Here is a 12,928-nt window from a genome sequence, read left to right on the forward strand (position 1 = left end):
CAGCACAGATGGAGAGGCACTGGAAAGGGAAATCACAGGGCAAGTGCTGAACCACAGCCTGTCGCATCAGCACATCTGTACGCTTTATCATGAGCTATCAAAACATCAGTGACATAAAGAGTGAATTTCATGTCAAATCATGTTAATCCAATCCAAACCTACACAAATACTTCAATGATTGTTAAATAACATATAAGAAAGAATAAACGCAAGTATATTGTGATAGTTTGAAACTTGGCACAACACACAGAAGGTAGATCTAACTCAGCTAATTGAAATGTGCAGAACTAAAGACAGTGTTCTGGTGTGGACGTTATCCTCTTCTAATTTGAGAGAGTAAAACCCCACACAGCCGCTGATTCGGTGATCTGGGGGGAAGCAAATTGTTTTGATTGCGCTGCGCGACGTTTGATCCGACAGAGTGGAATGTGGCGACCTCTGAACCGGTGACAACGTTCAATTAGATAAGGTTAACTAAAATGACCTGCTACTCAGCCCAGAACGGGATAAAGTGTGTACACAGCCTGTAGGCTGCACAGTAGAGCTGGGATTACACTGTCCACTAGCACACGGTCAGCATACATAGCATGTACTACGTGTTTCAGCTTTAAAACTAGTGAAAACTGCACTAATTACCATCTTCTTTAATTGCTAATGATGAATGAATAAACTTAAAGGATACAGCTGGCAAGTACTCTCCCTCCCTCTCTCTTACTAAAGAGCGTAACTTGTAATTACTCATTGTAATAACTCTGCAGTCACATGGGAATTTGAAATGATGGGTGTGTATAGAACTGGGGGGGGGGGGGGACTTGAGTTGGGCTCTTCACTGAATGCCTCACTGACAAACATTAAAAATGAATTGCACCTTAGCGGGAAATGAATCAGGGCGCCCTGGGAATTACATTACGCCCAGTAGCTGACAAGCTAGATTACTATTTTCCAGCTGCTGAGTAACCAAGGGCGAGCATCTCCCCCGTCCCCACAGAGAGGAGAAACAGAGACGCAGGAAAAGGCTACAAGCGAGACTACTTCAGGTGTTTGAGTAGAACATGAAAAAAACTTAACATTGAATGAGATGATGCTCATCTGTTGCCAAACAGACATGTCGCAAAAGACATAAAAGGCTAATGTCCAACCACGCTAACAGCATGCAGACGACCACAGCTGCATACAGAAGGAATGAATGGTGGAAACGGAGCTGAAAGTCCTAACTGCTGCAGGAACAGAAGACGTTCTGAACACTACCACGCTTCCTTCTGCTTCTCTGCTCCGTGATGGCTTCCAGAGAATGACCCTGATAAATACCGGCATAGAAACATGTAAAAGAGGCCTGCAGACGACCTGAGCTTCTATCTATCAACCTAAAGATGACATCAGTGTTCTCAAGGAAAGCTAAGCTTTAAGTCCGACCAACAGTACTGTGTGTCTCATGTGAGCTGGCAGACAGCTGCTTTCCCAAGTGTCCATCTCAGCTGCCTTATAGAGAGATTATCGTTTTTGTGTTCAGCTAACAAGCTAAAGGAAAATGTGTACATTCTTTGAATGTATTGTACAGAGCTCTTCTTAATGAAGCTGATGAGCTAATATCAGCTCCACTGTCACACGGTCTAATAAACGCTTCTTCTCTCCTTCCCTCGGACCCCGGCCGACATGGACGAGCGCTTTTAGAAGTAGAACGGCGGTGACCCAGAGTGACCTCTCTTCACACTCAAAGGCTAAATCTTCATCTCTATCTGACTCACTTACACACCACCGTGGTGCCTAACTGTGACAGCTAACAGCAGAAAAAGCCTCTCGTTTGACCACTGTGTTCCCTAAGCTGCAGTCAGCTTCAGCCCAGTCCTACACGCAGAGCTGCTAAAGCTCCCTGCTTCATGACCACCGTCTGATATATGCTAGAAATCACCACCATTTTCATTGATTCATGTTTACAATATCTGTCCTGCCGTTGCTAGCTCTTAGCTGTGTTATGTTTGACACTCCTATTTATGTTTCTTTACTGTTGCTATGACCAACTGTCCCCCACAGGGATCATTTGCTTCCATCTACTCTCCGGCACAAACCCCAACCTCTGTCCATTTATAATCTGCAACTGAGATAATCTGAGATGTAAAATGGCCGATGCCAAGCGGCCACATGGGAGCAGTGATATCATGCAAGGGCGGAGGCTAGCCCAAACGGCAGCTTTAGCCCCAGTCACACTCCGAGCCAGCCCCGTCTCCAGCCTCGGCCCTCGGCCCCTTGTACCCAGTCGCTGCCCCCTGCCCCTCAGCCTCACACTCCAGCCGGGCTTTAAGCACTGTGAGAGTGGCCTAAGTAGCCCGACACTTCACAGATGAACAGCTCCAGTAATGGGCCGTGATTGACCTGAATGATCTGAGTGGGTTCCCTCGGGTCTAATCTCCGCATTACCTGCTCCGCTTCACACACTGACTGACGAGACACGATGAGAGCGGCTGCCTTGAAGATTAAACAGACTGTCGAGGAAGTTATGAAGTGCTTAAGCAAATAAACAAAAGGAACAAGCCCTTACGGCCCAGTTTCATGCACCTGAATTAAACGTAACATTGAGAAGGGACCCATTTTAATTTGCATGCTGTATACATATATACTGTATATATGCAGATTATTTCCCAGTCACACTCTAATGTAAGTACTTGTCTATCAAATATGTGTTCAAAAACGTTTTGGTCAGTTCCCAACTGCTACAAAGCTTATCACATTACTTACAAGACTAGCTTAAGAATTTTCCTCTCGTGCTTTCTCACAAGGATGTAAAATAAATGTATTTTTAGTAGCGTTTGGTCTACTGTAGGTCCATCAGCCAGAGAAAGTTCAGGCAAGCAGCTTAAAGCCATCAAGCTGCTGCCTAAGACAAAGCCAGACTGTTGATTTAACACTCAATGGAGTGAGTGAACACATGCAAAGGAGGGAAAAGGAGCATGATAGATGGACGTACGAAAGCACGGCAGGCCTTTGAAAGATTGTAATTGAGGAGGCTACCAAGGGAGATCCCACAATTCACACCCCATCTACGGTGTCGGAGCAGCCCGCTCGCAGGCCACGGCTTCAGAGACGAGGCGGGGAGATCAGCAAGTGTTTCCAAGCGTACGCATGTGAGCGTGCAGCGTGCGTGTGTGTGTGTGTGAGAAACGGTCAGATCAAAGTCAGGTGGCGCTTCATTCCCACCTGCTCTCATTAGTCTGACTGTAAGATCCCACCTGTTTGTGACTGCTGTGGACAGGTCTCTCACATATGTGGATAGACACTCAAACTAATGGTTCTAAATAAACCGTGTTGGTGAATTTGTGCAAGTATTGACACTAACTGCCAGTGGGAACATATTTTGTTTTCTTTAAAAACGGTAGATTCATTATGTTACAGTGTAAACAAAGTGGTTCAGCGTTGAAAAGCGGACTAAATTCCGTATAAATCTTGAACCTCTGGAACATTTTCCTGCTTCCATCTGTCGAATATGAACAGTAATTGAGGAGAAAACAGCTTTAATATCTATTAGGAAACGAAATATGTTTAGTATTACCATGCCCGGGGAATTCTCCAAGGATTAATTCCATGTAGCTTTCATAATTCCCTCAAATATGTTTAAATTAAGATTAAAGATCGCTTTGTTCCCCTATTCCCACAGCTCCCATGGCATGGTAAAGAGATCAAAACTGGAGGGCTTTATGGGGAACATCTTTAACATTTGCTCTGCTCTCAGTGCGCTTGATTAAATGTAACATTTTGAGATCCCAGAGTTCTGAGAAAAGCATAAATCATTGTCTCGCAGCTGCTGGCGTGCCTGGGGAAAACACATGCTATCCCTCACTTTTTTGTCTTCTGTGATCATTAAGCCCACCCGACCCGTTGGTCCCTCCTCCCCTGATGCAAGTCAGGGGGTGGGGGGACACCTGCAGCCAGCCAGCCAGCCAGCCAAAGTGGATCGAGATGATCAAGCTGTCTTTTGAGCGGTAGTGATAATTTACACTCAGGGGGTCACTTGGAATGACACAGCCAAGGATTTCTGGTCCTTGTGATCTTTGCTCGACTTATTAAATCCACAAATAATTCATAGATCTAATATCAGTCGAGGAACTCAGGTGTGTGCTAGTGCAGGATGACATGTCCCTGGCTCTCAGTTGGGCCCATGTGGAAGACTAACCTGTGCCCCTCTGATCCAGCCTGCCAACCTGGATCGCTGCCCGCCGTGCCGTCAAAGTGACCGCCTCACCCCGAGTCAGACTCCTCCTGCTCCGTCCCTCGCTCAACAATGCCATTGATTGTTCATTGTTGGTTGGGAGAGCGCATGCATGAATCACATTAAAAGAAAAAAGTGGGGAGACCACTTTGTTTTGGTGCTACTGCCAAAAAAATGTTCTTATCTGGAACAGCCGCTCAATTAGGAGAAATGATCTAGGACTGTCAAGTTGCGATGCGAAGGGTTAACGGCATGATATAAAAATGGCTATACGCCTTAGGATCTATAAAAGAGGGCGTTTCAAAGCAGGGCTGCTCAGTTCTTCTACGTTAAAACCCACGCCTTTAATTGCGTTTAATTTATTAGAATGTTCCAACCTCAAATCCGTTGAACGAAAACACATTGGTCTGGATCCGCAGGAGTTCTGCAAGTGTATGGGGACTCTCACCAAATCTCTTCATTTTCTAAGTAAGCTGGAATTTCGTTTTCACTGGTAAACAATTAGACAGAAAACAGATGTCACTGGCCGCATTTGAAAGAAACAGAGAGCGATATAGAGAGTCGATTAAAACGTGTGTGAAAGCTGCCGTTAAAACGCGCTTGATTATCTAAACTACCGTTTCTTCAGTGACATGAAAGTGAACATTCCCCGATGGGCTTTGGGGTTTGTTCTGAAAATATTTCAGGCCGACAACTGTTTCATAGAAAGAGGTCAAGACACGAGTGCTCTCTAGAGACTCGTGTGATTGGCTGTTGGTGAAGAATCTAGCTGTATTGTATCAGAGGAGACCTGAGAAGATCTGGGCCTTTCTGAGCTCTAAGAAAAGAAAAAGGAAAATGTAAGACATGGAGGAAATGGCCTCTGGGATGAATTAAAGGATCCATAAGGAAAGCGCTGGCAATTTCCAGAGCCTGTCACGTCCTCTAATAAATGGGACAACGCAGGGATCACACATACACGACCAGTGGGGAAACCCTGAAGGCAGGACTTCCCTCCACTTACGATCAACCGCAGTCAATCACCTGCACCAAGAATAAGGCACATACGAGAAAGCGCCATGGCATGTGAACATATGAACTCAAACACTTCAGTGGCGACACGCTGGTTGATCGATGCCCCCCCCCCCTTAAATAAACATGCTTTGAGAATTGGGCGGACGGATCCCACAGCACTGCTGTGCTTTCACGTTGCATCCCTGCAAAAAAACAGAAGCGACGAATCAAATGAAAAATGAAATATAAAAGTTGATTGCGGCTCATTATGTCTTAATGTTTTCGGCATGTCTATGGTGTAAGGAGTGAGCTTTCCTCTTACTCCGCCGGCCCTACGCTCCATGTAGAACGATCACGCTTTAAGAATTCACTAAATGGAATCAACGGAGCCACATGGGAGGAATAAAATGCGTTTGATGCCGAGGCCAAGTGCTCCAGCAATTCAGAAATGTCATGATCACAAAAAAACGTTGAGCGCCTAGAGTCGGGCCTTTTGGGAGCGAAAGGGTGCAGCCCATTTGGAGTGGTGCTGCTCCACCTTTCATCTCCGGCTGAATGAGGCGTTGCATCCATCATTCCATTAGCGCTGCTCTAACAGGCTCCCAGTCACCCTCCGGATGACAGCGGGGACATGGGACATGTGGACTGACCAAGAGCTTTGATGTAAGCCTGACCACAAAACACAGGCCTATAAGTAGACACCCAAAAATGCCTTCGCACACACTCACACACACACACACACACACTAACTTTGCAAGCTCTTCCTTCAACAGCGTGTTTGACACAACACACACACGTGCAGACAGAGAGAGAAACGTTCCAGTCTGGTGATATTGTTACTGTCAAGCCGCACTGCTGGTTGCATTGACAGGTATATTGCAGATATAATGCAAATGTTTCTGGCAGAAATACTCTGTGTGTGTGTGTGTGTGTGTGTGTGTGTGTGTGTGTGTGTGTGTGTGTGTGTGTGTGTGTGTGTGTGTGTGTGTGTGTGTGTGTGTGTGTGTGTGTGTGGTGTCAGCTGTTCTGCAGTGTTTTGTATTAAACATGTGAAAAGTGAAAATGTTGCTTCAAATTGCTCTTTATTCATTTGAGTTTGTTCCTTTGTGCCTCCCACCAGCCATGAGGAATTAATGCCTCGACAGACTTCTAACAAACAAGAAAGGAACAGAGATGCATGCTTGAAGAACAGAAAGAGGGAGAGACAGACTAGATTTCAGATCAAAAACAACAAACGAGGTTCAGAGACGAAAGAGACACGCAGACAAAAAGAAAGAAAGCGAGAAACAAAGAACATTAAACACAGAAGAGGGGGAGAGTTCTGAGGCAGTGATGAGAAGGAGTGCAGGCCTCCACTGCTCCACATCTGCTGGAGATATATCCAGTGCTTCTGGGAGTCAGCTCCCCCCCCCACACACACACACACACCCGCCTCCCTTTTCACCTTCATCTTCTTTCCCTCTCCCCCTCTTTTTTGCTTCCTTTCAGTCTTCTGGTTTGTGTTCAGATCAGGTTTTAATATTCAAAAATGCGTACTGTCTTTATGAGCCATTGCTTTGCTGAAATAATATGCTCCCTAAATCAAGGTAATAGTCTGAGGCGGTGCACTAAATAGAATTCACCAGAGTTTCCCAAAAGTATCCGTCTCTGTCTGTGAAGGCAGTGAAGGGTGGAACAAGCCCCCGCGACAGAAAACGTAGCGTTGCTTTTAAAATCTACTCCGGTGTCGTTGCAGCTCGCTGGATATTTATACGACGAACGTCCTCGCATTCGTGAAACCGTGAGTTGCCTGTATAATGTAAGCTCTACCCTGCCATGCTTTTTCAAGCCATAGCAGTGTCCTGGGCCCTCTGCTCACTAGCAATGGGACAGTGATTGACTGGGGGTGACATTCAAACAGCAGTGGACTGGAGTCCCTGGTCAGGGCCGACCTCCCAAATCCATCGTCTCCAACGCGTACTTATCTTCTGACTTCACTTCGCTCTGAGCTACATCTGGATCTTCTCCTCGCAGTTTGAAACCACCTGAGGGCCAGCTCTATCTCCGTCTCGGTGCTGACATGTTTAAAGGCCCCGGCGGGGCCTGATACGACTCAGGTTGTGGGCTTTTTACGCAGCACTGTGTTAAAAGTGATGTACAGTTGTGACTCCGAAAATACTGGCCGTGTATTGTTTTACATTGTCACCTCTGGCTTCTCATGGATCTGCTGTTCTGCTGGGATAACAGCCCAGAGTGTACTTTAAGAGACTCACCTTTTAGAGACCGTCAAGTACATCTACTGCCAAAGGCATCAATCGTCCTGGGGAGCCCAGTAGAGCTGCCTGATAAGACAAGTAGTTACAGTTGCAGGTGGGGAGGAGAGGTTCGTGATGACGTACTGATATTCATGTCCTCATTCGCAGAAGAACGCTCTATAGAGAGAATACCGGTGACAAACCTGGCTACTGCTGAAGATGGCACAGAGTTGTAGTCACTAAATATCCAGCTAAAGAGTCGACTGAGCACTACAGCACTCCGAGCTTTGAAATCTGAATTGCAGGGCTACTGAAAAATCCCCCGCCCTCCCTTTACGACACACGCACATACACCCACACACCAGAAATATAATCCGTGGTCTAAGGACGCAATCAAAAACTGCAACCTGACATCAGCGCAGCCTTCCACGGCAATCCTCGGAGTGGTTAGCTGTTGTTAGCCAGCTCGGCCCGGCGCTGACAGAGACTAACTGCTGTTTAGAGAATGCATGCTGCCTGTAAAGAGGCGCCGCGTTGCCAGTCCTGCCTCAAGGATACGGGAGTGGAAAACACTTATCGGCTTTACTAAACAAATAACTGAAAAGGGGCATTGCGTGACATTAAAGGGGGAAGGAAAATATGACGACCCAAACAAACCGAGACTCTCGCATTAGATCACCAATAATTGAGATGGAATATGGACTATTAGTGCCCGTCACAAGTCCACAACCATCCACAGAGCAATGTACAATGATAGATGCAGGGGAAAAGAGAGCAGAGGAGAGCCAAGAGAAAGGGGAAAGGAGAGGAGAGGAGAGGCTGTGTAGTGCATGCACTTGCAACATGTTGCAGCATTGGATAAGTCTCTACCTGAGTTCCTGCAGTCGTCTCCTTGCTGAGGGACCTGAACAGAAAAGGCTAGCAGGTCAGGAGCCAGCAGAGATTCAGGTTTGCGTATCTCGTTGAGCCAGCGGCTCATGTGGAGTTCTTTGGTGTCGGATGGGCCCTGAATCAGAGGAACCAGCTTCTCCTTAACACCCTCTCCCGAACCTGAGACACAAGGGTTAAAGGCCAATTAAGATGTTGAAAGTCCCCCAGTGAACACAGTTTCTAAAAAAACATTCATAGTCACAGTTCTTGGCTTTAATGCCTGACAGATTACAAACAAAATCCCAATGCCAAACCCGTATGACCGCGCCCCCGGGAGAAAAAACAGCAACCCAATCCCAGAGCTGGAAGGAAATCAAGATGAAGATAGAGCGGGAGAAAGAGAGCGAAGTGTGTAAAAGTACGGTTTAAAAAGAAAGTAAAGGAAGAGTCGAGTCGGTCTCGCTCTCTCCCTCCTACACAGGCAGTAAAGTTTTAACAGGGCACAGCTGCACACACCTGGGGTCCTGGCGCACACTTTTATGGCTCCCACGGTTCCCGAGGCGCATTTCACCGTCGCACGGCTGCAGAGCTTCAGCTCCAGGTTTTGGACCGAGCCCTCGAGGGTCGGTGACGGGCCCGGAGACTTCACACCTAATAAAAAAAACACAAACGGAGTGAAAATGAAGTGCAGTCCGGGAAGGTTTACACACCGCTGCCATGGCTTCGTTTAACACTTGATTGGCCTTTAATTGGTCTTGACCCCTTTCTTTCCCTCTCTGTCCGTCTCTCCCAGAGTTGTGAGAAACCAGGTGCTCCGGAACGCTGATATCACCAACACCAGGCGTTTATCTCGCCTCTCACAGGGATACTGGTGGTGCCCTCTGTTTGCAAGGTTAACCTGTTGGTGTGTCTCCGTACCAAAATGACAAAAACACTTTTAGATATTATAGTAAGCTGTTCGAGTTTGGCCCAAAGCTACAATAAATAAAGAACACATTTTACTATCATGTTTGATACGCCTTCATCAGCACCTGACGTCTTCGTTCTGCTACAGTCTCTGTCAGTCCCTAACACATTTGAAATATTTATGACTTAATGCTTTACTTCTATGTGGGTACAAACTGACAGGGTGCGATTTAAAAGCGGTACATTGTATTTGTATTTTGATCCCTCTGGACTTAGAAAGCTTCCTGTGGGAGCATTTACAGTACACTGATGGGACTTTTGGATGCAGCAACGTCTCAACAGTCACAGCCATAAGGTATTACAAAAGTGACCCGCAAGGGTATAAAAAGACATTAAAAAAACAACCTTAAATTGTGAAGTGCCCGTTTTAAATGTTTTACAAGTTCCCACTAAATCTACTGGGTTGAATGACTTTCAGTTGAATAACAGGGACTATTAGGAGTGTGAGTAATGGGCCAATATAAAGGATATATCTTTCCAAAACAATATCCAATGCAGTCCCACCATCATCCAGCTTAGTGTCAACTACAACTCACCTAACAGCAGCATTACATCACAGGAGCCTAGTGCTCCTCGCTCTACGAGTAGTTCTCCTAATGGCAGCACAGTGTGGAAGAACCAAAATGAAACTGTTTGCACTGTGTGAAGGAGTGTGGTGGTGGGGGGTAGATTACACACTGGTCATTATGATATGTCAATGTTATTCCTATGGTGAGAGGCTGTTTCAAACACATAAGAGGAGGAGGGAGGAATGGCTGGACGGCTAAAAGATACTGCAGAGTTTTGGGGCGTTTGGTGCCAAAGCGCCTGTTGAGAGAGGAGAGGAGGACCCATCCATCACATGCTACATTCTTCCAGGGAGCACATCAAATTCTTACATCACCTGTTCCAGCAAGGCTTCGCTTCTCACAGTAATCCCCCCCCCCTTTTTTTTTTAACGGCGATAGCACTTCATCTCCTACAAGTGTCCGCAGTACTTTCTGACTGAGTTCACAGATCGGTGGGGCAAAGAGGAGCTCGCAAGTCAAATATAAACACAAACACAGGAAAGGTGATCAGAGCAAATGAAGCAGATGGACACCAGGGATGTACTGCCTACTGGTGCGGCTATGAAAGCACAACAGGTCATTATTTGGTACCAGTTCCCGAAGCTACCAGAAAAAAAGAAGCTGGTCGGGACATCTTAAAGTTTTCTTTCATCTACATCCACTTACTCTCTGACTTCCTGTCTTACATTGGTTACTATTTAACTCTTCTAACTGTAAATAAACTCTTCTTACTCCCCACTTATCTCCTCCCCCCTTTCCTCTGTCTGTACGGTCAAATCACTACACATTTTGACTTGCTTAGGTTGGGAAGGTTGTTTAACACAAAAAAGAGCACGTCGTAGCTCTGTTTGCAGTTGTTATTCCCAATCAGCTAATAGTTGGAGTAGTAGCTTGAATGTAAACCAGCAGGCAGTGTGGATTCAAGTAGACACAAGCGTGTACACACGGCACATTTAACCTGGAGAATTACTGCCAATTGCTAAAATCCCTAACCGCTGACTTCCCTCCTCTCCCTTTCTCTCTCTGAGACAAATTACCCAGCAACCTCTTCACCTGCTGTCTGAGAGGCCCTCCATCAGCCCAGATGGAAGATGGGGATGTTAATAACCCTCCCTCTGTCTCCCCCCCTGCCCCTTAATGTATCTGAAGGTCAAACAGAGCGGTGCTGTGTGTCCCTCTGTGGCTCCAGTTACCTGCTTCTCTACAGGACAGATGTTCCATGTGAAGTGCAGATCTGGTGGAATATTTCCGCTGCACTATATGTTGCGTGCAGAAATATCACTGTGTTTTTAAGGGATAGGTAAAGCCCGACACATACCTTTAATTACTGTTCAAAGAAAGGACACGACTGGCAAAATGATGAATCTGTTAAAGAATTAAGGACCACAAGGATTCATTTGTGGCTTTGTTGTTGTGGTCATACAACATACAAAGAACATAGAAGCACACATATTGTTTCAGAGAACAGTTAAAGCAGTGTTTTAGATGAGTCATGGGCCTATCTTTTTACACAATGATTTTTCAGAAGAAATAGTGACCCTATTGACCATTTTTAGAGAGGCATGCATGTGCAAGCTCAAATATGCACATACAGACATTTGGGTTATTTGATGTGATCCAGTACCAGAGGGAGAGATAGAGAAAGACATAGGCTCTACATTAAGCTGGGCTGCCCTGCCTGGAAACAATATAGCTTACATACACATGCCATAAAAGTACTGCACCAGACTTCTGGCTTTATTATGGAGTGCGTCTCGGTGAACCGAGAAACACATGACCCTTGAAGTACCCAGAATATGGTGGAGAGCGGATATCCAGACCCAGTGACCGATTGGCCTTTTTCAAAACAGTCCTGAAGGAGAAATGGTTGCAACAGTGATGAGTAGGCCTCCACATACGCTGCCTGCTCCCTTGAGTACTTCATTCCTTTAGGAAAAGATGGAGATGTTGAAAGCGCAAGATCAATCTGGAACTGAGCAGGGGCCGTTCCCCCTGCTCTATTTACTCTTTGATAAATGGAACTAGGCGTATCACTATCCCACGTTGCCCACGTAGATGTCCTAGAGGGCACGGTGCACCTGCTGGGGTGGTTGGTGGTTGCGTGGGGGGGCTCTGGACAATGTATTGCCCAGCTGTTAGACTATAAAAATAAAAAAAAAGTGGGGTACGCAGGAAGAGGGAAAAACACAGCGGTTGGTAGTTTGTCGACTTAACAGTGGTATTCACTTTGGTTTATGTATGCAAGACGCATTTGTGTGTGTGTCTGTGTGTTGCAGCCAGACGTGTGTGTGTGTGTGTGTGAGATTGAGTGTATGAGTGAGTGAATGTGTGTGGTGCCGTTACTCCTCAAGCGAGGGCAGGTGCAAGAAGTACATAAACACACAGCTAGGGGCCAGAGGCTACAGCACTCCATCAAACAGTGCGAGGACAACTGTGGGCAGCTGGATTTGCCATCCTGAGCGCCGTGAACAAGTGTGGAAAACACGAGGGGAAGGAGGGATGGAAAGTCAGTGAAGGAATACTGAGGACAGAAAGAAAAAGAAAGACAGAACAGATTTTTAAAAAAGAGAGAAAACACACATGGATGGGGCAATATGGGATGTGAGGGCTGCTTTTCTTTGCTCTCTGCATACCTTAATAGTTGGCGTGCACATGTCTCGGTGTGTGTGCGGGACATCTGCAGAGTTGCCATGCTTTACACATTCCAACATGTCCAGCTCACTGCTTTGAGGAATGGTATGGGAAAGTTGCCTGCCCGTAACGCCAGACCAGGCAAGGCTACATTCTAAAACAGGACGCACTGTGTTTGTGTTGGCCTGCATTCACAAAACACTTGTGATAATACCTCAGGAACACTCCGCAAGTTTCACTTCTGATGCTAAGGAAATTAAGCCAGGATACTTCCAGGTCTCATCCAGTATTCATAGCTAAACCCACGTCAAATAGAGCGCAGGGATGTGTGGATATTATTTTCTATGTTATCCACATGATCATGATCGAGGAAGTGTAAAGAAAACAAAAGCACACACAGATGGGTCCAGCAACCAGCGACCTTTCAGACAGGAGACCGCTGTTCGTTCCCAACGAGAAGGCAATGATAAATGAGTTGTCACATA

General features: G+C 46.2%; 1 protein-coding gene across 1 annotated transcript in view; it reads right to left on the bottom strand.

Moving 5' to 3' along the window:
* Positions 1–12,928, bottom strand: part of vps13b (vacuolar protein sorting 13 homolog B) — a 324,029-nt gene that overhangs the window by 233,339 nt on the left and 77,762 nt on the right. The window contains exons 18-19 of the mRNA XM_079275924.1: positions 8,815–8,949; positions 8,299–8,478 (exon numbers count right to left, since the gene is read on the bottom strand). Coding sequence (XP_079132050.1) covers positions 8,299–8,478; positions 8,815–8,949 — 315 coding nt within the window. The remainder of the gene's footprint in view (positions 1–8,298; positions 8,479–8,814; positions 8,950–12,928) is intronic.

This window comes from Melanostigma gelatinosum, assembly GCF_949748355.1.
Source record: "Melanostigma gelatinosum genome assembly, chromosome: 9".
In the NCBI taxonomy this organism is placed as follows: Eukaryota; Metazoa; Chordata; class Actinopteri; order Perciformes; family Zoarcidae; genus Melanostigma; species Melanostigma gelatinosum.